At 41.1% G+C, this 27477-nt stretch overlaps 1 protein-coding gene across 2 annotated transcripts in view; it reads right to left on the bottom strand.

The window, feature by feature from the left end:
• Positions 1 to 16465: 16465 nt before the first annotated feature.
• The window catches only part of LOC124611521 (protein SDA1 homolog), a 179651-nt gene continuing 168639 nt past the window's right edge, over positions 16466 to 27477 (bottom strand). For both annotated transcript variants that reach the window (XM_047140253.1, XM_047140252.1), the window contains exon 20: positions 16466 to 16975. In XM_047140253.1, the coding sequence (XP_046996209.1) occupies positions 16931 to 16975 (45 nt within the window). In that variant the 3' untranslated portion in view covers positions 16466 to 16930. The remainder of the gene's footprint in view (positions 16976 to 27477) is intronic.

Raw genomic sequence — 27477 nt, 5'->3', positions numbered from 1 at the left:
AACAGCAACAGCGCCAGTCGTCGACTTATCGTGGACAAACAGTGCCATGTTCTTTCTTTCACATTGTGGCTGTGTTGTGACACATTTGCAGGGCATTTTTTGGTATTCTATATACAGGGCGTTACAAAAAGGTACGGCCAAACTTTCAGGAAACATTCCTCACTCACAAAGAAAGAAAATATGTTATGTGGACATGTGTCCAGAAACGCTTACTTTCCATGTTAGAGCTCATTTAATTACTTCTCTTCAAATCACATTAATCATGGAATGGAAACACACAGCAACAGAACGTACCAGCGTGACTTCAAACACTTTGTTACAGGAAATGTTCAAAATGTCCTCTGTTAGCGAGGATACATGCATCCACCCTCCATCGCATGGAATCCCTGATGCGCTGATGCAGCCCTGGAGAATGGCGTATTGTATTACAGCCGTCCACAATGGAATCCCTGATGCGCTGATGCAGCCCTGGAGAATGGCGTATTGTATTACAGCCGTCCACAATACGAGCACGAAGAGTCTCTACATTTGGTACTGGGATTGCGTAGACAACAGCGTTCAAATGCCTCCATAAACGAAAGTCAAGAGTTAAATGATGATAAAACAGAACACATACTTTTGTCCATCAGGAACCTTGATACTGACCTGCACAAACGCAAGTAAAAGTCAGTGAAATTGTTAGGCATTCATCTTGACAGTAAGTTGTGTTGGAATACCCAGACAGAAAATGATTGTAATAAATTATCCGGAGTAGTGTACCTGATAAGAAAATTAAAAAGCTGTGTCAATCAAGACCTCCTCCTTATGGCCTATTACACATTTTTTCACATACATTTTGTGGTGTCACCACCAGACAACACACTTGCTAGGTGGTAGCCTTTAAATCGGCCGCGGTCCGTTAGTATACGTCGGACCCGCGTGTCGCCACTATCAGTGATTGCAGACCGAGCACCGCCACACGGCAGGTCTAGAGAGACTTCCTAGCACTCGCCCCAGTTGTACAGCCGACTTTGCTAGCCATGGTTCACTGACAAATTACGCTCTCATTTGCCGAGACGATAGTTAGCATAGCCGTCAGCTACGTCATTTGCTACGACCTAGCAAGGCGCCATTATCATTTGCTGTTTATCTTGTGATGCATGTACCGTCAGACCGATGTTCACCAATTATGGATTAAAGTTAAGTATTCCACAGCTACGTCCTGTTTTTGCTAGTTCATTTCCGTGTCCTGTTCCAGACCTCACGCCACCCTGCGTGAGCTTTAACGCGTGCCTTTCGGCTTCACCTCGTAGTGGCTTGGCTGTCTTGCCAAGTCACAACACATTTGAACTATGGGATAATACTCTGGGGGAACTCTGCTGGGGCTAAGAATGTCTTCCTGTGGCAGAAGAAAGTAGTGAGGTGCATTTTTGGTCTACAAAACACAACTTCCCGCAAAGAATACTTAACCAAATACAAAATACGTACTGTTCCCAGCTTGTACATACTGCGAGTTCTTGTCTACTCCAAAGAGAATGCTCCTATATATGAAACTAGGGTTAATGTCCATACTTACGAAACCAGGAACAGAAACTTAATAAATGTCCCCTGGACTAGACTATCCAAGACCAAAAACAATTTTACACACATTGGCAAGGTGTTTCTGAACAAAATACCACAAAGTATTGAGGAACTGCCACACAATAAATTTAAAATGGTGATGGAATCATGGCTAAAAAGAAAGGCTTTCTATAATGTTCAGCAATTTTTATGTAATACTATAAATGATTTAACTGTAATGTGAACTAAATTATGTATATTATAAACTGGATAATATAAAAGTGTAAATTAAAACTTATGTAAGTTTAATATGTAACACAGTATTCTGTTGCCCGCAAAGAAATAACTTACACAAGTATAAATTAAAATTTATGTAAGTTATATGTAACATTATATTCTGTTGTCCACAGAGAAATAACTTGCACTTGACGATGTCTTATGCAACAGCAATGTTGTCTTCAGACAAATAAAATACACTTTGGCTCGTAAAACTGTGAGAGAACATCCACACAGCGATGCTAGTGCATGAGGAGGCACTGCTGTAATTTGAACTTCAACTGTCTGATAGAATGCAGGCACTATCACAGCACTGCTTTCTAATCGACAACCAACAGCACTGCACTGCAGTTGACACCCAGTATACCTGCACCAAAAACGATTTTGCATAATCTTAGCCGAGTTGCACTGACATTGTGTGCAGCTTCAGACTACCCAACAATGGCCGGACCGACCTGAACACAACAGTTGCTTGCTGCAACAGCCGAGGTAGTTGCCATCCCAGCTGACCACTGCCACGATCTGTGTAAAAACAAAAGCCTCGCCAACCAAGCGCATCACCTGCTTCCACACCAAACACACAACAACGCTACTGCTGGTGTCACACCAGATATGGGGAGGATGCACAGAACTGTGGACAATCCTGCACCTACAACAAACTAGTATGGCAACCTGATGTACGCGCACCAGGCCACTTTCCATTGACAAGATGCTTCTGCACACCACAACAAAACAGCACCGATGCAGTGTTTCAATGGGCAGATGGTCCCCAACTATTTGTCTGCGACAGGTGCCTACACACATATTTACTTGTCGATACTGGGGCCGATGTGAGCTTTCTACAGCCTGCTCTCACGCCTGCTACACTGTCGCCATTGATGCTGCAACTGTGCGTGGCTAATGATACAGTAATCATAGTTGCTGGAAAAGCAAACATTAGACTCGACCTTGGCACAGATATGCAAATACCTTTAACATTCCCAGTGGCAGAGACAGTTGAACCAATCCTAGGAGCCGACTTCCTATGGCACTACCAACTGCTGCTGGATTTAAATCAGGCCCTCCTATTATGATGGGGGAGCCAGCAGTCGATACATGATGTGGTCACTGATACACAACCTGTCAGCACTGCAGCACCCTCGATCACGCTGCCGCCGTTCAGCACACCACTCGACTTGAAGCTACAAAGCGAAGCACGTTTCAACCATCTATGCTTAAAGGCAGCTGAGTACTCATCATTACATCATGACAATGAGGTCACATTCCTCACCAACGAACAACTATGGAGACGAATCGTGGATGTCACCACATCACTACATACAGCTCAACAGCATCTTGACGACCTTCATTACCTCAATGCCAATTACTACCATGGCGCCATTACTAGCAACACTAGTGAAGCGTCACAACCCCCATCTGAGTGCGCTCCTGAGACAATCCTGAGTGATGTTAACAGTGATGGCGAATCACGTTGTGCCCCGCTTCCTGGACTCCCTCCATGCTGCCCCATTAGACCACATGCTATCTGTGCCACGTGGGATGGTACAATCCACCACATTATAACCACACCAGGTACCCTTATCCGTCGTCTAGCTGCCCACAAATGTAATGTGGCTAAAGCTGTGGTGGACGAACTTGAGCGAACTGTCATAGCCAGGCCATCAGACAATGCTTGGGTGTCCCCAGTTAAACCAGTTGCTAAAAAAAGATGGTACTTGGAGCCTATGCAGCGACTACTGCTACCTCAATACCCCTACAATCATTGACAGCTACCCCATTCCGAACTTGCACAATTTTTCCCACGTCTTAGATAGGGCAAAGATTTTCAGTGTCTTTGATTGCAAGACAGTTACCTGCAAATTTCGATGGCAAATGAAGAAGTACCAAAAACTGCAATAATCACGCCATTCGGTCTCTTTGAGTACCTCGACATGCTGTACATACTAAAAACTGCAGCAGAGAATTGCAAAGATTTATTAATAGCATACTGTTCAATTTCCCTTTTTGTTACACCTATCTGGATGATGCCATAATCTTCTTGCAAAATGAGCAAGACCACGACGCCCACCTGTGTGTCTTCCTTGATAAGCTGGCCTCTCACAGGGTCATGATGAACAATGACAAGTGTCAACTTTGCTGATCCTGTGTGACCTATGTTGGACACTATGTCAACACATCTGGGGTGCAGCCAACTCCTGAGAAAACTGACCAGATATACCTCCTCCCCCCTCCCCCCTAAAAACTGACAAGAGATGCATAGGTTTTTGGGGTCATAAATTTCTATGGGAACGAATTGCCTCACACTGCTGAGACTTTGCAACCACTCACCCAAGCACTGGGCGGCAAGAATACATCTGGCAAACGATGCCTTGATTGAACATCGCAAATGCAGGTGGCCTTTGACAAAATAAAAGAACACCTGTTAGATACCACAACCCGCGCCCACCCATCACCCAATGCACATCTAATTGTCACATGCTGCTTTATAGCAAGAGATCAGTGGAATCACTCAGACACTCAGGTTTTTCTCCCACAAATATACTGACACCCAGAAAACATGGTCACTTTTAACAGCATACTGCTAACCATATATGATGCCGTTTGTCACCTTCAAGATGATCCAAGGGGAGACCCCTTACCATATATAAAGACCATTGCCCACTGGCAGATGCATTCTGCAACCCTTCAGCGGATTCTGCACCCAGGAGATTTTGTAGCACAGTTCATTAGTGACGTGCAATATGTTAAAGGGGCCAATAATATTGTGGTGGGTTACTTTTCCTGCAACCCAGCTACCTTTGCCTAGTTGGACTTACATAGGAACACATCACAAGCGACAGATTTCGAACTCCACAGCTTGTTTAGCAAACCAGACATTAGACACCAATTGCTACAATGCATGCTATCTGGTGTAAACAAGCTTCAAACAGACGGTTGCTAGCGGTTGTCCCATAACAGTGTGCCAGGACTATTTTTGACCTTCTCCACAACCTTGCACATTCAAGCGTGTGTCATACTCACGGAATGTTTTGTCTGCCCCAGCATTAAAAAGGATTGTGCCACATGGACCACCACTTGCAATCCGTAGCAGCATGCAAAAACTGGCCGCCATGTACAGGTAAATTCCTGCATGGTTATTTTTACATTCTGTTAATGATTGATCGTGTCACACGATGGGTGGGGGCCACGCCTATTTCCGATGTATCTGCAGAGACAATAGCAAAAACTTTCATCAACAGTTGGATTGCCAGATTCGGCTTACTGGCTTCCTCAATGTCAGACAAAGGTCAGTACTTTGAATTCCAACCGTTTGAGGACTTATGCGAACTTTGTGGATGCCACCATTACCACACAACCACCTACCAAACCCCAAGCCAATGGCCTCAAGGAACAGTGGCATCCTGCGATGAAAGCTTCTCTCATGTGCCACTCAGAATTGTGGGTGGTCTCTTCCGTGGATTCTCCTGGGCATTCTGAATAATGGCATATAGGGGGCGAGCAATATAATATAAACTGGTTAATAACTGTATCTTGAATAATTCAAAAAATTAATTGGCAAGAATAATTGAAAGAAATTGGCAGGTACACATGTCCAGGGTGAACTTTAACTGGTACTAATATCAACAGACCTTCAATGTCAATACATTTAAGATCAACATTCATCATTTAAAGTTATGCACTTCTTCACATTAATTCCATTGTGTGTGGTATCGCTTATGACACTATAGGGGATCGCCCCTCTGCTGCTCATGCAAATTCCTCTTGTCTGCTACGAACCCCATGATGCGGAAGTCTCGGCACTGGCGAAATGATGAACAGACTGGTGTTATTGCTATAAATATATATTCTCCTTTTTCGTATCAAAACGTTATCTCTGGCACAAATTAACTAGTTAATTTACCGTTGGTTTTATATATATGTAACTTACAAGTACATAAAGAAAAGAACGAAGAAAGAAAAAATAATATGATCCATTACAATTGCTCCCCTACTGTGCACTGACGTCATATGGAGGTGCACAGTGTCTGAGCTTATTTCTCTTTTTGAGGATTGATAACCCTGGCCAGTATGGGCATAGCCTTCCTTTATTTTAGGCCATTGGAGTTATCCTGTGTGGTTGGCAATGTATATGGGCATGTCAGCGTCTTTTAACGCATACATACATAAGTTTTCTATTCTAACAAAGTGCTTGCTGTAGCCGAATAGTCCCATTGTTCTGAGTCAGTATCTGCCCAGTGTTTAGCTTGCAAAGCATGTGCACACCGCGCAATGGTCATTATCGTCATATCTCGTGCACACATGTTTAGTACAAAACCAGAGTGTCTGTGTTGTTCGTTTACAGTAGTTTTAATAGCACAAAGTCGTTAAGCTCGTGTTCAGCTGCATGATACTTTGTGAAGTCTTCGATGCGGTGACAACTAGTTTCCATATCAGCAACCCGAGGAATTTATTTCACCTCATCGCTCTCAGTGGGGACACCAGCTGTGCATCCAACATCTGTCGGCAACGTAAGTTTCTTGCTGCTTTTACAATGTTGTAAAGCACACAAAAATTCATGTTTTTACGACGTGGGCGAGCACAGAAAATTCATATTACACGAAGTGTTGCCATCTTTAGTTTATCACACGCACATCCACCTACATCACATGCATACTTAACACTTTGCAGTCAGGTTTCGTATGTTTTTGCGTTTTATTTTTGAGCGTCTTTTATACAGTTGCATTACATAAAGTTCCTGTAGTGTCATTTCCACATACTATACACATAACATAACAAAAATACGAATACAATTACAAAATAATCTTACACTATTCACTTTCTGAGATGCCATTATCCTCGCTTGTATACATTAGACTTGTTGTTTTGTTTTAGTATATTTTGTTAAATTGCAATTTCGTTACATTTTTCGATTCCAATTATATGAGTGTATATTTTACTCTCGTTTGGTTATACATTCTTCATATAACATTCATATAATAATAGATTTTGTTTTTCTTTAAATTGACATACATTTCATTTCAATTTACAATGACTTCTTGTTGGAACTTATTTATAAATTCCAAAGAATTAAAGAAGCAAACAATAGTCGCTACAATGGGTACTACGCGCTGCTCAGATAGCTATGCATGTCCTCACTTCTCATGCATTCTCCAGGAAGGATCTACACACCTACAGGGTTGAAGAAATTCCACGGAAAGGCATATATGTGCTCAGTTAGGTCTCGTTATTAGAATAACTGTGATTCCAAGAACAAAATAGTTTGTTAATTGTAAACACAACTCAAGTCTGACAATACCAATCGTATCAAATACTTATTCAATGTTTAAAAGTGCAGCGCAATATTTACTTACTATGTTCTTTGTATAAAGGATAACCCTTTCATATGCTGAGGTATATGGAGTTGTATCATCAATACCAAATGTTACATACAATGAGCGTAAAACAGTGTTTACATAAGTCCTTATCAACTAAAAACATAAATTCTAGAATACGATATTCCACCATCCTAAGTCTAATATTATTATATATGTATACAACTTAGAGGATATACCTACCTTGATTGTATCTGATAAAGCAAATGATGAAGCTCATGCCCCCACTCTCCTCCAAGGTCACAGAACAGGGGCCTAACATTCAAGTTTTCCGGTGTCGCATTGGCATCGGCTCTGGGTTAGGTGTAACTTCCACTATATGGACTGTTGGTATTTGATTACGTCAATTAGTATCCTGTGAGGCTCTCGACTGAAATTCTCTTTGCCTCTGCGCGTTATTCGGCATATGTATATTACTTTGCTGGCCGAATTCTGCTGTCTGTGTGTTATCGGTTGTCTGGCATTGTTTTGTGTTTGCTAAGCGATCGGCTGATTATTGCCGGTAGCTTGTGTCTGTACATATGGTACAGGTTGGCCATACACTACTCGCCGTTTGCATTTTTTTCTAAGTTTTTGCCCATTTATTTTATATCCATCTTTGAATTTATGGCTGCTGTGATTACCGTTACCATTACCATCCATGTTTACCTGTTATGTTTACCTGTTGGTCCGAAAATCTCTATGGCACTATCTGCATATTAACAGGCTTGGGTTGTACTGGCCTCTCTTTGTATATCAATAAATTGTAATTCTAGCTGTGGAAATGCTCTCGTCTGCAAGACTAAAATCCCATCGGTCGAGTTGACCGAGTCTCTTTTTTTTTATGGAATGTTATTGACTAGAGGCAAGGCTATACAAATTCAAGAAGCTGCATTCTTTATTCAATTTTCATCTATATAAAACAACGCTGCAGTGCTTCCCATTCACATATGTTAGAATTTTGAAATATTGACATTGTACAGATCTATCTTAAGGAGAGTAGTTTGCAAACCATTCTTTTCTTAATGAAGCCCACTTCGAATAATTATTGTTGCTGATGTTAATAATTATTACTGTTAATGTTAATAATTATTGGTGTTAATGGGATAGCGCCATCACCAACTAAAACCGTATCTTATAGCATGCCAAGTGTTCTCGATTGTAATGCACATAATTTCAGTTCTGGCGACAGTGCCTCATGCATTTCAGTACCTTTATTTCTTATCGCATAATTAACTCTATTATAGAGGAAATGTTAACAGTTCTGGTGACATTCTAAGATAATTAAAAGAACTTCTCGGGTCTTTGTTAAAAATTATTTCAGCAAGGATGCTGACGTCATTTTTTTATCCAGTCATGAATCGAAACACGTTTCTTATTTTTTTTCTTATGTAGCGATTCCACGCAACAAGCTTTAACTCCATCACAACTGGTGCGACGTGCAGCTGCCAAACTTTCATTTCAGACACAACTCAGGGACCCACAAAACGACGAAACTGAAGTGTATACCATAGTCTAACATAGCAGTCGCGACATTCACTGGTGTAAAAGTTGTTCCAACATGAATAACCGCACTTAATCTAACCACTTCATCGTCAAAGCAGGTCTGTGTCGACGATGCACACGAATCTGGCACTGGTACATTGAGAGCTGAACTGGCTGCTTTTGTGTCGTAGGACTGTTTTACAGCTTTAGATAGATTGTCGAATCTTTATGGCAGTTTCCTCTTCATCTTCAGCTGAGGTGGCTTATTTGGGATGTCAAACAGTGTGGGTACTGCATTCCACACAAGTTTATTATTATCTGCATTCACGAACTGGTTTCGAAGTGTAGCGAACAAAATCTAATAGGCCTATTATTATACATTTAAACTGAGTCTTTTTCATAAGGTCTTCTCGTCTGCTATTAACTAGCTATTTTCTGCTCCAAAAACGAAACATTAATCATTAATACACATGTAGTTTGCAAGGGAATCCTGACGATACAGTTTAGTAACATAATGGTAATACCCCTCGGATCCTTAGGAAACATAAAAAAAGACAGCTGTGGTGTCTTCTTCCTGTTGTTGCAGCAATTTATTGCGCTACAAACGCTCCCGCTTGTAAAAACCATTGTAGAAATGAAAATAAACAACCATTATTAGCTTTCACGATCGCGCCAAACTCACAGTTTTTCCTGTTCTTGCGTTCGTGACATCGTTAGGAAATAATCAAGGAAGTTTCACTGTTGCGCGCTTCAGTTTCATTATTTGCAAGAATGATTCTCTGTGAGAACTGGGAAATTGTCTCACTGAGCGTCATAAAAGTGACATCATGGTTAGTTATATTACCAGTGTCATCGTTTTTTGATAGTGGGACGCCAATCTCGCTGTTTGGTTGCCATCGGCCAGTTCACGAGTTGGCACGTTACCTTCAACTGTTGCGAAGCTCGGATTTCCGACATCTTGGCATATTGCATTTTGTAATGAATTTCCAACAATGGCCATGTCCTTTGACTCCATTTTGAATAGTTTTTAACAAAATTATGAATTTTTTTTTCAAAAATGAAATTTTGTACATGTCGGTACTCTTCAATTAAAGTAGATTTAGCTGTGTATTCACTAATAAACTTGATTATTATCTGACACAGATTTGTAGAACTTGATGACTTATCTTGCACTTTAATGGTGACTTATGCAAATTTTCGTCTTTTATTTAGAAATGCACTTTCTGTAAAGGATATTAATTGGAAGGATAAGAGATTATCTACTACCAGAGGCACGGCATCAAGTGCGGCCATATAAGCATACAGCGCAGCAACTCCGTACCTTGAACTGCTGAAACCAACATTTCCGACGTGTCTCGTTTCTAGGCAGAATTTAATTTTAATTTGCTCCTTCAACGTTTTTCTTATTCCCAATCTCACGAACATGTAACAAATACAACAAGGTTTCATTAGTTTCTTGTGACAGTAAAATGAATCAGTTATCTCAAAGAATTTTTATCTCAACAATTGAAAGGTCTATTCATATTCAGCTCGTCGCCGTCCTTAAAAGGATAGCTATTCAATAGTGTCATATAAGTGGAAGGGGGGGGGGGGGGGACGAAATAATGACCACTGATTAATAATTGCTGCTTGAATAATTAAAAAAATTAATTGAAAGAAAAAAAAATTGAAGGTAATTGGCAGGTACACGTTTCCTGGGTGAACTTGAACTGGTACTAATATCAAAAGACCTTCAATGTCAATACATTTAAGATCAATATTCATCATTTAAGGTTACGTACTTCTTCACATTAATTCCATTGTGCGTGGTGCTGCTTATGACAATGCCGATACAGGATCGCCCCTCCGCTTCTCGCGAAAATTCCTTTTGTATGATGTGAACCTCATGATGCAGAATTCTCGGCGCGGGCGAAATGATAAACAGACGGGTGATACTGATATATATCCAAAAACAAAGATGATGTGACCCACCAAACGAGAGCGCTGGCAGGTTGATAGACACACAAACACACACACAAAATTCAAGCCCCCGCAACCAAAGGTCGACTCATCAGGAAAGAGCTTGAATTTTGTGTGTGTGTTTGTGTGTCTATCAACCTGCCAGCGCTTTCGTTTGGTGGGTCACATCATATAAACTTGCCTTCCGGTAACTTTAATAGTTAACACGTTTTAATATACGGTTGTAACACACATTTTCAAACAATACCGGCACGGCGGATCTAGTCATACGTCCGCAAGCTACCACTAATAGAAACAAACAGGTGAAGGTACAGAAATTAATCAATCGAAAGCCGTATTTCTTTTTTCGTATCAAAACGTTATCTCTGGCTCAAAATAGCTTACTACTTTACCGTTGGCTTTATAAGAATAAATAATACACACATCAAAAAAAGTTTTGCATCATCTTGGTTTCGAGAGTTTTGGAACCTGTACAGAAAATTGGATCAGAAATCAACACAAACATCATTTCCACCCTTTTTATTGCCCATGAAAACCATACATTGCATGTTGTACCACCATAAAGCGAGACCTTCGGAGGTGGTGGTCCAGATTGCTGTAGACACCGATACCTCTAATACCCATTAGCACGTGCTCTTGCATTGATGCATGCCTGTATTCATTATGTCATACTATCCACAAGTTCATCAAGGCACAGTTGGTCCAGATTGTCCCACTCCTCAATGGCGATTCAGTGTAGACCCCTCAGAGGGCTTGGTGGGTCACGTCGTCCATAAATAGCCCTTTTCAATCTATCCCAGGCATGTTTGATAGAGTTCATGTCTGGAGAACATGCTGGCCACTCTAGTCGAACAATGTCATTATCCTGAAGGAAGTCATTCACAAGATGTGCACGACGGAGGTGCGAACTGTCGTCCATGAAGACAAATGCCACGCCAATATGCTGCCGATATGGTTGCACTCTCGGTCGGAGGATGGCATTCACATATTGTACAGCTGTTACAGCACCTTCCATGACCACCAGCAGTGTAGGTCGGCCCCACATAATGCCACTCCAAAACGGTAGGGAACCTCCATCTTGCTGTGCTTGCTGGACAGTGCATCTAAGGTGTTCAGCCAGATCAGGTTGCCTCCAAACACGTCGCTGACGATCGTCTGGTTGAAGGCATATGTGACACTCATTGGTGAAGAGAACGTGATGCCAATCCTGAGCGGTCCATTCAGCATGTTGTTGGGCCCATCTGTACTGCGCTGCATGTCATGGCTGCAAAGATGGACCTTGCCGTGTATGTTGGGAGTGAAGTTGCGCATCATGCAGCCTATTGCGAACAGTTTGAGTTGTAACATGACGTCCTGTGGCTGCACGAATAGCATTATTCAACATGGTGGTGTTGCTGTCAGGGTTCCTCTGAGCCATAATCCGTAGGTAGCGGTCATCCACTGCAGTAGTAGCCCTCGGGTGCCCTGAGCGAAGCATGTCATCGACAGCTCCTGTTTCTCTGTATCTCCTCCATGTCCAAACAGCATCACTTTGGTTCACTTTGAGACGCCTGGACACTTCTCTTGTTGAGAGCCCTTCCTGGCACAAAGTGACAATGCGGACACAATAAAACTGCAGTATTGACCGTCTAGGCATGGTTGAACTACCTCCTTTGTGGTGGAATGACTGGAACTGATTGGCTGTCGGACCCCCTCCATCTAATAGGCGCTGCTCATGCATGGTTGTTTACATCTTTGGGCAGGTTTAGCGACATCTCTGAACAGTCAAAGGGACTGTGTCTGTGATACAATATCCAAAGCCAACGTCTATCTTCAGGAGTTTTGGGAATCGGGGTGTTGCAAAACTATTTTTGATGTGTGTACATACATAACTAAATACAGAAATGTAAGTAGAGTGTAAGCAGAATGATTTCAGCATCAAGCAATTTCTCAAATTCCTTTCCGTTGGTTCTAGTCTGATCTAGTTACTTGATTAATTAGTGTATTGCTGTTCCTGAAAGGCATTGTTGTGGATCATGGATGTAACGCAGATGTTGATTTACAGAACTGATATAATTAGATTTGTCTTTCTGGAGTCTTCAAACAGTAGACTGCGTACACACGATTCAAGGCGAACTGCTACTTCATTTCTCCAACTGTAGCAGTCGAACTTTCAACATTCCCATTCATCTATAAATAATTTTTTTTTCTTCTGTACCTACTGAAATTAAATAATTAGTTCCTCAAACTGACATTTTCATCTATTATATACTACCTGGTACTGGCTTACATTTCCATAGATATTTTATGAGTATACGGTTGAGTCTTACTGATTTGGAATTAAAAGTTAACAGTTTTTAGTTTATACATTCAGCATTTATTTAGCTGTTATATTTGATGTCCATCGAAGTACACTGGAGTGGAGAACTCATAAGGCCACCCTGCAAATTCTGTACAGCACTAATGGCTCTCTATGGCATCTGCTAAGACGTTGACATTTCTGTTGGCTAACACCATCAACATTGTTTTGACCAAGGGGTACCTCAAACAAGATATTAAAACACAAAACAAGTATCAAAAGACGAGAAAAATATTACCCACTTAGAAACAACACAGCTTCCCAGACTACTTGCACATATCCGTCTTTTCTTTTGTTATGAAAGCAAACAATTCAATTTCTTTAACACAGGCTAGCTCATTTACGGTCAACCAGGCTACAGAAATTTTCCAAATTTTAATGTGTACATGAAAGTACATGAAATTTCCCAAAATCTAATTCTGCTGAATCCTGTACTCTCTCACTACATACAGAAGTTGTCATCTTGAGAGCATGGCCTGTTGTTGCAATTGGCTTTGCCAGCACTGCAGTATGTTCAGCCCACTTAGCTGTGAGTGAATATGGATTCCTAGAAATTTTTTGTTTGATATCGGTTTCACAATCTCATATTTCATTTCTGTGTTGGTATTATTGGGCTTTCTGTTTATGTGGAAGCTAATACTGAAAAGAGTCTTTGTGTATTTAGGGTTAATTTATTGTTTTCTGTCATCCTGCAAACATGTTTGATCATTTATTCATCTTTGCCCCTTAACATTTCAATGGCTTGTCACTGATCAGTATGTTGCTGCCATAACCAAAAAGTTTTATTTTGCTACACTTTACACTTTGAGGATGGTTTTGTATTAGTAACAGTATCAGGCCCAGTATGCCTCCTTGAGGAACTCCTGTGTTATTGTATACTACAAGGACACTGTGAAAAGTAATGCATTTTAAATAGAACAAACATTATTAACATTCTACATCTTTATTCTTCATGTCTATATGCTTGCAGACTTTGTGATTTAGGGCTCCTAATTGTAACACAACAAGCAACGGCTCCCTCGATCATTCTCTATACACTTCCGGATTGCCCCCCTCCTGATTTTCTTCTGTTTCCTAAATTTAAAGAACACCTTTGAGGACCTCACTTTGCTTGTGATGAAGTGGGGCAAGCTGAGGTGAGGCTGCAGCTGCATCAACAAAGTCAAACTTTCTACATGGCAGTATCACATAACTAGTCTCTCTTTGGGAGAAATGTGTTCATTGTCAGGATGACTAAGTTGAGAAATAAATATGTACACATGAAGAATAAAGGTGTAGAATGTTAATAAAATTTGTTTTATTTAAGAAAGCTTTAAGATTTTTTGCATAAGAAATTCAGAGGCATTACTTTTCAGCACGCCCTTGCAGATAGCAAAAAATGTGTTTTATAGTGTGGAATAATTTTATTTGAGATACTTATGTTCATTGTATTCAATTTTTCAGGCATGATTATATCTCTTATTTGTTAATCCCTTATTTCTAATGCATTTATTTTGTTTATAATACTTTGTGGTCTACTGTGTCAAAGCTTAAAGTTGAGGAAGATGTCAGTTACATGATTTCCTCTGTCCAGTGCTGCGTAAACAACATTGGTGAAATGGGCTGTTGCTGATCTGAATTATTCAAGGACTGAATCCAAGCTATTCTTAACTTAAAAGAGTGTACTTCTTTATGTACCCCATGGGTCTGTTTCTCATGATAGTTTCTATTAGTCAGAAAAGTTCTGCAGTAATGATATGGGTGCATAATTTTCTGTATATTCTGAAACATTCCTCTCATGAAGAGGCAGGACTGAGCATTTTCAGGAACACTAGAAAGCAATCTGTACTGAAATATTAATTTATGACTAACGGATCTTTTATACTTAAACACGTACACAGGTACTTCATCTAAACCAACTGAACTTCTAAGTTTTAGGTTACACACAACATTGGTAACTTAATTCATCTTTGTTAATAGCAGTTACATTTGAGTTCAGTATGAACTCAGTGTTTTGTCAAAATTCTTTTATAACTTGATAGCAATGTTGTATTCATTTACAAAATTTTCTGCTTCTTTCCTCTTGTATTTTGATACCACTGAGCTTAAGTTGTAAGTTAATGTCAATAGTTTTTTGCTTCCTGTCTGCTAAAATTCTAGACATATCTGATTTTGTTTCCCGCACTTTCTATATTTGGTTATAAGTAGTTTTTTTGCAGCTAGTAATATTTTATGTATACTGTTTGGAGCGTGTAGCAGCAGCAGTGGTGGTTGTAGTAGTAGCAGAACAGTAGCGGTAGCAGTAACTGTTACTCAGGAGTGTGGAATCCCTTTCATTGTTTTCTTTGCTGATGACACGCTTAAGAGTTGCAATTTTCTTATCAATTTGGCCATCTAGTTATTTTGATTTTGTGATCGTGTGGAAATACTTAAGGGAAAATTTCTTCAAGTCTGAATATAAATATTACTATACACTTTTGGAGCTTCTAATTCATGCTTGCTTCTAAACATACTTCTTCCAATGTTTCATTATTTAACTTATTTATTCATAGAGCAGTTATTATGGTGAACTGAAAAATGGCGTGTGCGCATATCTTGAAAGCTACTTCCTTTTTTGTTTTAGTCATCCACTAACAAAATCCTTCAGATAAGGCAGCAGTTTACGTTTTTGTTTGGTCTCTACACATGCCATGGCCACGAGAGTGTGTGTAAATGTTTCTGAAATATATGGTAAGTCCCTCTATGGGACCAAACTGCTGAGGTCATCGGTCCCTGGGCTTATACATTACTTAATCTAACTTAAACTAACTTACGCTAAGGTCAACACACACACCCATGCCCGAGGGAGGACTCGAACCACCGATGGGGGAGGGGCGGGGGGGGGGGGGGGGGGGTGCCGTGCGACCATGGCAAGGTGCCTTAGACTGTGCAGCTGTGTGTGTGTGTGTGTGTGTGTACTATTGCTGGAAAAGGAGCTGGTGCTCGAAAATTAGTGTGAATGCTGTTTCCTGTTATGCGTTACTGAGCTCCACACATCGATCCACTGTAGGTTATTGGCTGTTTCCTTTATTTTACGTATTGCTCTATCCAGGAATTTCCATTCTTGGATTGGTTGGAATGTTGATGCAACTCTCATTAACTCAAATAGTGTTTTGCCCTATGTATCTTTATTCCTCAAGTGAAAATGGGTGATCTATGATAAAAAAATTAGTACTGATAGTTTTCAGTTTTAGACAGTATGTAGTATTTATGTGTATTATTCCTGGTTCACTATTATTAATGTGGGACCTTTTAGTGAATTTGCGATAATGCAAAAAATTAAAGCAAAACGTGTGCTAGATTTTGTTATTTGTACTAGAATACACTGTTGGCTGTTTCCATCCAGTGATGGAGACAATTCATTTTCTTTCTTTCAGCTTTAATTTGATGGAAGTATATGGGCCACAAAATATAAATAATGCAGAAGAAGTGTCTCTCAGTATTTTTTATAATATATATCATAATTACAGAGAAAATCTTTAGGTAAATGCAGTATGCGTGCATAGCAAACATTTACAATGGGCAAATATAAACACTCTTCTCAACCAGATGAAAGGAACTTATATCCTGATTGCACATTTATTACAAGATAATATTTTACAGCATTAGTCCACATTTCACAAATATTGATGGTGACAATCTTCCAAGATCAGAGTGAATTGCAATAAACAAATCGAACAAAGGAATTTGTCAGCTCTCTCTTCTTGTACTTCTGTATCAAATGAGTTTTATTGTCAATGGTAAGAAAAGAAGTGAAAAATTGTCCTCTTACAAGGCAGAATATCAAACACTAAATCAGCACTTAGAAACTACTGTAAGTAATCCTCATTTATAGCTTTTGTAGGATTATTGGTTTTCACAACAAGTACTGATGGAACAGTTGGCTGACATATGAAGCTCTCTGATCGATCTCCCAGCACCACTGCACTAACGTAGCTGTCCACTGACATAAGTCATTCTTATTTTACTTAAATTTCCTAAGTTTCAGCAAATGGTTTCGTAGGGCAATCTGGAAAAGAGAACCAATTACAAATTGTAATACATTACAAAATGAAATTCATTGCTTGTTTGAGCACTATTATTTAAATAACTTATGACACCACCATAATTTATGAACATCTCTATACAAAGCATCTCAGAAACTTGTAGAGCTCAGCTATGACTGTTTGGAGCTTTGTGTACTGTTACAATTGAATCAGTAGACTACTGAGTACAACACTGTGACCCCCGTTCAAAAGTCAAACAATGGGTGGGACTGGATGCAAAGCTCTGCTACTCAAGAAAGTTGTGCTCATTTTTTTATATATTGTTGAGTAATTCTAACACTTTACCAAGATGTGTATCACACTTTTGACTAAAATTAAGGACATGCTCCCGATGAAACTAAGTAATTCTCTGCGAACAGATGAAGCACACTGCTAGAAGCTATGACAAGTCATACTCACATTATCTTAGGCCTTCCCAAGAAATGGACATAATCACTTAGACACTGGTTTCTCATAAGTATATCTACCCCTCACTTTCAGCCATTGATTCAGATCTTAACCTTAATAGCATAGGACAGATGTCAAGAATGTAATATTGTATTATATACTGTTCCTCCTCCTTTGGCCTCAATGGCTAAATTATACTGTACACCAACTTAGCAAATCCATATGTGCAAAAATCAGTACACTGTAGACCACACTAATAACAACTAACAGTCACTGTCTGCTGTCTACGTGGATAGTGCGCAAGTTACTAAATTTGAATATTTGAGACCAAACATGCAGTATAAGAAAATTGCGGAAATCAGAATAGATAAAGCATTGACTGTTGTCACTCCATTTCAATAATGTCTTTGGAAGACTACAAAAATATGTATGGAAAATTACCATATACATTTTCTGTGCATCTGTATAGCTAAGGGATGTGGTGGAAAATCTAAGTTTTCCAAATAAGTTTCCTGTGCTAGCTCCTGGAAAACCCTTATAGCCACAACAGGAAAGAAGCAAGCACAATGAGATGCAGCACTCAACAATGATCAGGAGACATAAAAGAGCCAGTTGTGATAGGTTACTCTTATATGCTAGATACTTGAACACGCTCCCTAACATAGTCTGTGAACAATGGTGTTAGGAATGACCCAGGATCAAAAGGCCCATTAGCATCTAGAGAAACATTTCTCTATCAGTTAACTACATTTCCACTTGGTTGCAAGTTACCAATCACAGACACTTAAGAAGGCAATGAAGGAAAAAATCTTCACAGATATCAAACTTACTATGTCTTTATCAAGATCCCTGGGACAGTTCTGTGATGTTTATGCCCCCCAGTCTTAGCAAACTGCAAACACAACAATAAACAACCTTATTACACATAAGAAATGATGCTCTTTTCTTAGCTCATGTTTCTTATCATCCAATTTGAAGTGGAATGTTCATTAACATGTTCACTAACAATGAGGCCGCCATGGAGTCTTCTGCTGTAGCCGCCAGCAGTCACATTATGGTCAATGTGTTAAAATATACTGACAACATCTGTTGTTGTACTCCCATATCCACTAACTAATCCAATAAAACATGACATGAAAATTGCCTTGGTTATGTCAAACTCAAATGCACACATTCCACACAAAGCTGGAACACATTAATTTTGACACAAAGCTGGAACACATTAATTTTGAGATTAATTAAAGCAATATTTCTGTCCCTTATCTGCTGTGCCTGCTTTAACCTGGCGATGTCCAGATTCCATATGCTCGGCTGCAAACCACCATTATTGATACATCAAATGTATTAACACTTATGAATCTGGACAACCATCAGCTGTGTAATGGAAACACCAGGACTCCAACCACGATTCCCCCCTTATTGTGAGCAGTACATCTGATGGTTGTTCATATTCACACCTGCAAAGACATTTCATGTTTTTCATAATGGCTGCAGTTGCCATGAATGCATGTCCGAAGGAACACTGCATCTTATTTCTGAACAATACAGACACTGCAAAATCATACCATTATTGCTGGTGTTACCAGATATTTTGATTGTAATGCTTCTTTAATTACAACTTCTAAGAAACTAGCTGCCTTCATGATCACAGAGGTGCTGTTGAATGTAATTTTATGTCCATCTTGCAATGTATGTCCACCTACTGCTGACACCTACAGATAGCTTATAGCAGACACCTCTCATATTCAATCCAGTACTATTCTACTGTGTGCATGGTCCACCCACACTTACACTGTACACACACACACACACACACAATATTTTGTAAATGTTGGGTGTTCTGCAGCCTAAACTTTTTTTCCCTTCTTCCATAGACCTGATGAACTGGAGTATTTTAGCTGGGGGCATGAAGAGTGAATAGATGTTATTTTTTTGCATTTTTACTTTATTACATCAGGAGGACTGTGCATGCCGAACATGAGAGGTGTCTGCAACTATGCTATCTGGTGAAGTCAGTGGTACTGGAACATGCATTTCTAAATGGACATAAACTGCATTCAATAACACCTCTGTCATGAGGAAGGCTAATGGTTTCTGGGACAGCATAATTAAAGAAGCTATACAGATAAAAATATCAGATATATAAACATGGCAGTTTGCAGCTAAGCTCAGGATGGAACTCCGCAGTTGGAAAGTTTAAGCTAGTATGGAAAATTCGGGATGGAAACATAGCTTTATAAGATGGTGGACTGAGCACCTGTACCCCAGCTTTATAAAGCATGAGGTACTTACTACACAACTGTGAGTTACCACTTGAGTATGACTAAGGAGCACTCGGTCAAAACTAGTGGATTCATGGATATTTAACCACATGCCAAAAGATATGTCCTGAGAGGATTTTATTCAATTTCCTGGTGTGCCTCCAAGGTCCAAAACTCGATTGCCCTTGTTACTAATTACCATCCTAGCATGGAGCATACAATAAAATTACTATGAGAATTTTTTAACGATATGAAAGCATCACATAACCTTTTCACTATCGCCAGTCAGGGCCACCTCACGTCACAATGTACTGGGTTGGTGCACGAGTCTGGCATTTTTCCATAAGTTTAATAAACATAACAGATACAAATAACAGAGAATTTAGTCATCAATAGTATATTGTCCTTCACTATTTACAACAGTGTGCCAATGCTGTGGTAACTTCTCAATTCCGCGACTGTTGAAATCATGTGGTTTTGAGGTGAAGAACTAATGGACTCATGTTTGGAGTGCATTTTCATCTGTAAAGGAAGTTCCTTGAACACTGTTTGTTAGAGGGGAGAAAAGGTGAAAATCTGAGGGTTCAAGATCAGATGAATAAGGTGGGTGCAGAATGACTTCCCAACCCAATTCCTGTATGGTGTTTTTTGCCACTCTAGGAGAATGCAGGTGGGCATTACCATGGAGTACCTTTGCAAAGGCACTATACCCAAACATGATGTACATGTTTCTGGTTGCTTCCACTGCTGTAACCTCTCTATTGAACTCGGACAGGAGAATATGTCAGAAATGTTCTGATTTCTCCCCTTGAAACTCCATTTTCTAGTGTCCACAGTGCCAATCACTATTTCCAAATGACAAAATAACAATACGTAAACTCAAATAGCAACAGTGAACTACAAATAAAAAATGACAATCGCTAAATAAATCCATAGCAACCAGAATACCAACATGCGAAACAAAAATGCTTTGAACATATGCACCAACCTAACACGTAGTATTATTACCAGTGCTTAAGTTATTTCTACACTGATCTGTTTTCTCGCAATTTCAGTCTCTTGGTGAGATAAGCGATCAAGTACTGAGCTGTCGACGGAAACATGAACACAATTTGTAAATGGCAACAACAACTCACAGAATCATGAAGTACATCACATCATGAGGATGAGTGGGAACTTACAAACTGTTTATTACTCCAATCCTCAACTTTTTGTATCACAGAACAAACGAGTCTGACACAATTATCTGATGATGTGTTATCTGATTAAGAATTGTGGTAATATTGATGCATAGAATTACAGCAACTGTATGTGTCTATCAATAACAAAGAGGAATTTAAATGTTCTTGCAGTTAGTGGACATCTCATTTTCTTCTACAATAATGAAGAAAATTTCAGTTTACATGATCAGTTCTGACTAATTTTTCCTAGTTTGAATAGTTCACCAGTCTATGGCTTTACCGAAGATGAAATAGCCTTACAATTTTCCTCCTATTGTGTAATAAGGACACCAAACTATGATGCAGCTTCAGTTTTTTAATGTACGTTAGACACTGATAGAGGTGAAACTTATGTAATGTGACAGAAAAAATCCTAAAACTAACCGGTAATTCAATCCCAGAGCTAACAACTTACGGTCCAATATCAGTACAGTGCAAGCCACCAGCAAGTAATTACGGTCCAATATCAGTACAGTGCAAGCCACCAGCAAGTAATTAAAAAGGGGGGGTCGGTGGGGGAACGGCCCAATATGGACAGTATCTAATACATTTGCATAACATTAATGCAGTGTTGTGATCTATTATAACTAGGACAGTCATCAAATTTTATTACAGTTCTACTACATTACACTATGATTCCACCAGACATCATCATTGATACAATATGCACCCGGATGCTTACTACACCATGTGTATTCTGACTAACAATGTGACATCTTACCAGAAGTATACTGTGTGCCTCACAATAACAACCTACAGTGGAACTGGGGTAAGTGATACCTGACAGTTGCAATGGACTAGGCATAACAGCTTTGCAGGGATACCTCAGCCAGTATTGTAATGCGGTTTTGTAAATGTCTCTATGGCAATGCCTCAGTGTTGTCAGAGCCCTTTAGATGGTTACTGTTTTCACCCACAGCCATTAGTGCTTCACAGGTCAAAGCTGACAACAGTGCTGTGAGCCGTCAGGGATCTTCTTAGGCTGTCTCGACTACTGCCACCTTTGGGCTGGCAATCTGCACTTTCTTCACTGATTCAATATCACTGGTCAACAACAGAGAGTTGCTAATTTGGTTTGGTTTGTTTTAGGGCGCAAAAACAACTAGGGTCATACATGTCCTTGTCAGAACCATAGAACAAGAAGAAGAAAGAGGAGTTAAAAATTACTACACGTTAAGCTCAATCAATAGAAGAAAAGACAGCTAAAAACAAGGACTTGGAGAAAGGATCATAAAATACGCCAGACAAATAATGGAGGTCCTGAACTAAAAATTAAATGCCCTTTGCCATATTGCTATGAAGCATACAAAGTGAAATGCAGTGGTCAGCCTGGGCTTCATTCGCTAAAATGGCTGATAAATCAGACAGCAAACACAAATGAGAACATAAGTGATTAAAAAACAGGAAACAGTGAACTGTCAAGGGTTGAGGCCAATGAGCACAAAGTTGCAGAGGATCACCACTTAACAAATGGCGATGGCTAAAAAGAAAGTGACCAGTATGTAACCAAGCTAAAATGATCTCCTCGTGGTGAGAGGGTTGAGACGAGGTTGCCCAAGCTTCTCGGAGAGATTTAATTCCCTGGAGCTTGTCCCCATAACAGGAAGACCTGTAGTGATGCCAAAGTGACACACTACCTGCTGACAGACAGCGACACAGATCATTAGATTGAATGGAAGAACTAACAGGCTGAGATATGAGGACTGCAGCCTTGGCAGCACCATTACCGGCCTTGTTTCCCATCAGAATGATGTGACCAGGGACCCACATAAACATCACAGCAGCTCCACCAAGAGTGGAAGTACAGCAGAGTGGCAGTACAGCACACAGAGTCTCTGAAGGGCACTGAGTCAGAGCAGATGACACAATTGAAAAGCCCGTGCTGCCAGATGTACTGTGTGCACTGATACAGGGCGAAGAGCTATGCTGTAAATACTGAGAAGTGCTCCGGACCCATGTACTGAAAATCGTTGATGCCAATGATGAAAGCATACCCGGCACCACAGTCAGTCCGAGAGCCATCAGTGTACACAAAGGTACTATCACGAAGTTCCATGCAACAGTCAAGAAACTTGTGGCAATAGAGCGAGGGTGGAGTAGTTTTCTTAGGCAGCGAATGAAGTCCAAGGTGAACGTGGGTCGCCGCACGAAGCAAAGGTGGTGAAGGGTTCACACCCACTGGGAAGGTAGCATGAAGTTAAGCTGCCAGAGCAATAGAAGAAAGCGAATTCCAGGAGGTAACACAGAAGAGGGATGCTCCCCATACTGGTGATCAAAGGAGGCATAGGATGGACAGCCAGACATGGCAGCAAATGGCATGCGCATCTACTGAGGAGAGAATCATGGCAGTATGACAGTGGTAGTTCGGCAGCTTCTGCATACAGATTCTCAACCAGGCCAGTGTAAAAGGCACCAGTGGGCACACCGATGCCACGATGGTGGATTGTATTGAGATCATAAGACAGATGGATGTGCAGGTGCATAAACGAAACTCCCGTAGTCGAGTTTTGAAAGGACAAGGGACTGGAACAAATGGAGGAGGGTGGTGCAATCCACTCCCCAGGAAGTACCGCTGAGGACACGTAGGACATTGAGGGACCACATGCAGCAGGCAACCAGATAAGACACATGGGAGGAGCAAGAAAGTTTCCTATCAAGCATGAGCACCAGGAATTTTGTAATTTCAATGAATGGAAGAGCAACTGGCCTAAGATGTAAAGACGGTGGAAGAAACCAACTGCACTGTCAGAAATTCGTACAAATGAACAACAGAGAATGCTGAAGATGCCACTCAAGGAAAGAAGTCCATGGAGAACTGCATTAGGCAAAATTGTCAACAAAAAGGGAGTCCAAGATGCCCAACACGAGACAGGCTATAACTGGGTTAATGGTGATAGGAAAGAGAACAATGCTCAGAAACCCTGAGGCACAACATTTTCCTGGATAAAGGTGTCCAACATGGCAGAACCTACATGTACCCCGAAAACTCAGTCTCTTAAAAATTCCTGATGGGAATGGGGCAACCGGCCTCGGAAGACCCACATGTAGAGAGTGCAGAGGATACCAATCCTCCAGCAGGTATCGTGGGCTTTCACCAGATCAAAAACCATGACCACAGTCTGGTATTTCCACAGAAAACCATTCATGACATGGGTTGACAAACTGACAAGATGGTCAACTGCAGAACGGTACACTTGAAATCTGCATACTGCAGTGGTTAGTAAATTGCAAGTCTCAAGCCACTATACCAGCCGGGCATGAATAATACATTCCATCACCTTGCAAACACAGCTGGTGAGAGAAATGAGGTGGTAACTAGAAGGCTTAGATATGGGTATCACAGTGACTTCAAGCCAGCGTCTGGGAAACAAGCCCTCTGCCCAATTGTGACGGAGAAAATGCTTGCCCGCAAGAGAAAGGTACTGCAACAGCTGAACGTGCACATCGTCCAGTTCTGGGCTGTAGGATTGAGATGAAGTGAGAGAATGATCTAGCTCCCTCATAGTAAAGGCGGCATTGTAGCACTCATGATTCTGAGAAGAGAAGGGCTGATAGTGGGTGGAGCTCCAAATCTCTGCAAAATAGCAGCCCAAGGTGTTCAACATAGCAATAGGGTCCACTATGACATCATCTGCTATGGACGGGCTGGAAATTGGGGAATGGACCTTGGTCCCAGAATGCTGTTGGAGGTTGGGGTTGGCCCACATGACGGAAGAGGGAGTGGAACTGTTAAGTGAACTAGTAAATGAAATCTAGCTAGCTTTTTGCTACCTCAAAGAATGCAACGACACTATACACACAATTTTTTATAACGAATGCAGTTTGCCATCGTAGGATGACAGTTAAAAATGTGGAGAGCATGTCTCTGCGCGCAAATTGCGTCGTAGCATGCCTCAGTCCACCAAGGGACCGGGATATGGTGCAGTAAAGAGGAAGTGTGACGAATGGAATGTTCTGTGTTGGTAAGGATAACATTTGTAAGATATTCTACCTGGTCATCACAATTGGGGAAATGATGTTCGCTGAAGATCACCAGAGAGGAGTAAAGCCTCCAGTCGGCCTTAGAAAGCTGCCAGTTGGGTGTGCTTGTAGGTGGTGTAGGAGTCAGGAAACGGATAGAACACGGGAAACAGTTGCTCAAGTAAGTGTCTGCGAGAACAGACCACTCACGAGGATGGGCAAGCCGGACAGCGCACAAGGAGAGGACCAAATGGGAATAAGTGTGCGGAAAGGAATGTGGGTGCTCCCATGTTAAGACAAGTGAGATTAAGCTGATTGAGAAGGTCAGCCAAAAGGGCACCTCCTGAACAGGTTCTAGGAGAACCCCAAAGGGGATGGTGTGCATTTAAGTCACCGAGCAGCAGAAAGGGGTGAGGGAGTTGCCCAATAAGCTGGAGGAAGTCTGCCCTGGTGACACCGAATGATGGAGGGATATAAATGGTACAAAGGGAAAAGGTGAAGTGGGGGAAGAAAAATGTGAACTACAACAGCTTGCGGCGGGGTGCTCAGTGAGGTGTTTGACTATGAACATCATCCTGGCTGTGCAGCATGACTCCCCCATGAGATGGAATGCTACCCTCGGGGGGAATGTCAAAGCGGACAAGAAAGAAATGCAAGAGCGCAAAGCGGTCATGATGACACAATCTGTTTTCTGGAGGAAGAGAACAAGTGGACGCTGTGATTCCAAGAGCAGCTACAATTCCTCTTTGTTGGACCTAAGGCTGTGAACGTTCCACTGGAGTAGAGTCAAGATGAGGAAAGGGAAGGAGGGAAAAAATGAAGGAGTGTTGCCTTGGCAGCTGGCGAGTGACAGCCTTCGAAGACTCATTGCTACAGGGCACAGATGCTGGAGGATCCTGTTCCATGAGATCTACAGAGGCACTGGCATTTTCACTGTCAGTCTGCAGAGTCCAGGGCAGAAAAACAGTTTGTGATCTGCACCGGCAAAATGGAGATCGGCTGGGTTAGGGTATCAGTGGCAGCACTGCTGAAGAGGATCACTGAGTTGGCAAAGGAGAAGACCGTTTGCCTCTGTTTGATTTGTTGGGGCCTTTCTGGCTGGCAGAGAAAGCCTCAGACGTTTAGCGGCTGGAGGGACATAAAAAGTCTTGACAGGAGTATTCCTTCTATCGTTTCTGGTCTGCTGGTTATGTAGCAGGTGACTTCATCCTGTGAGGTGAAAGTTTGGTGGATTGTTGCACAGCTGGAGGAGGAGACAGGGATGCTTCTGTGACACTGGGTGATTTTGCAACTGCGGTGCTGAGTCTGAGGTCGCATTTCTGCGTGGCTGTGTCTCTCGTAGAGTGAGATGTAGCAAGTATAGACTGTAAGTACCAGATGGTAGAACGCAGGATTTTTGACTAGCCAACAACTTCTGAGGGACAGTGTAAGACACTTTTTCCTTCACCCAGTTCCCTTTGATCAACCACTCATTGATATACACTGGACAATCTTGGGAAGAGGCTATATGGACAATCTTGGGAAGAGGCTATATGGTTGCCATTACAGTTGATAGCCCACCACGCTGGGAGAAGCATCCCTATCACAGGACATTTGAGTGTGGTTATAACGATGACACTGGTAGCAGCACATCGGGTTCAGAATGTACAGTTGGACAGTGATAACTTCATAGCCTGCTTTGATTTTTGATAGAAGCACCACTCTATCAAAAGAGAGAAAAGTGTGTGTGTGGGCCTATGGATGCATCTATCTTTTTCATCACCTGATGGACTGCAATGATGCCCTGATCAGAGAGATATGTTTGGATTTCTGCCTTTGTCAAATCATCAAGCAGCATAGAGTAAATAAAGCCACAGAAAGAATTCAGTGCTCGAAGGACCTCAACAGGATAGCTGTGGAGGAGTGAAGCTGCAAGCAGTTGTTGTGCTTAAGAACTAGAAGGTTTCCAAAAGCAAAGTACCATTGCGTAAACGAGAGCAGGATTTTACAGGGCTGGCAATTGCATCAACACCTTTCTGAATAATAAAAGGATTTACTGTAGCAAAGGACTGCTGTCTTCAGTACATGAAATCATGAGAAAATGTGATGCAGCTGGGAGGGTCTTTGAATCGTGACAACATTCCATTTACATTTAGTAGATGTTAACTGTGTAGATGATGATTGGCTCACTGCGAGAAAATCCCCATGATTGCCAGCAGCTCTGATGGCTCCCCCCCCCCCCCCCCCCCCCCCGCCCCCCTCCTACCTAGCTCTCTATCTCCCCTGCCATACTCTCTGTACATCTCTTTCTCTCCCCCCCCCCCCCCCTCCTCAATGTCTGTTTCCTCCCCCCCTCTCAGTCCTCTAACCCCTCTCTCTCTGACTATTGTTACTGCAAATGAAACAAACATATAAACTTATATTAAAAAATATGTAGTCTGCAGCCACCTTAATGTTTTTATTTATTTATTTAAATTTTATAGCCTTCATTGGACCACTCTAGCCAACTTTATACAAAGAATTTTTCAGTTTCCTGTCAGCCCAGTATTCCTTCATTCTCTCGGATCTCATCCTTCTTTCTTCATCAGAAATCACCCTTCCTATTGTCTGTTTGTTGATTCTCATTTGCAGTCTGGTTTGTTTGTCTGTGAGTTTCCT

This window comes from Schistocerca americana, chromosome 1 (assembly GCF_021461395.2).
Source record: "Schistocerca americana isolate TAMUIC-IGC-003095 chromosome 1, iqSchAmer2.1, whole genome shotgun sequence".
In the NCBI taxonomy this organism is placed as follows: domain Eukaryota; kingdom Metazoa; phylum Arthropoda; class Insecta; order Orthoptera; family Acrididae; genus Schistocerca; species Schistocerca americana.
Note: the sequence above shows the minus strand (reverse complement) of the source record. Positions and strands in the feature narration are given on the sequence as shown.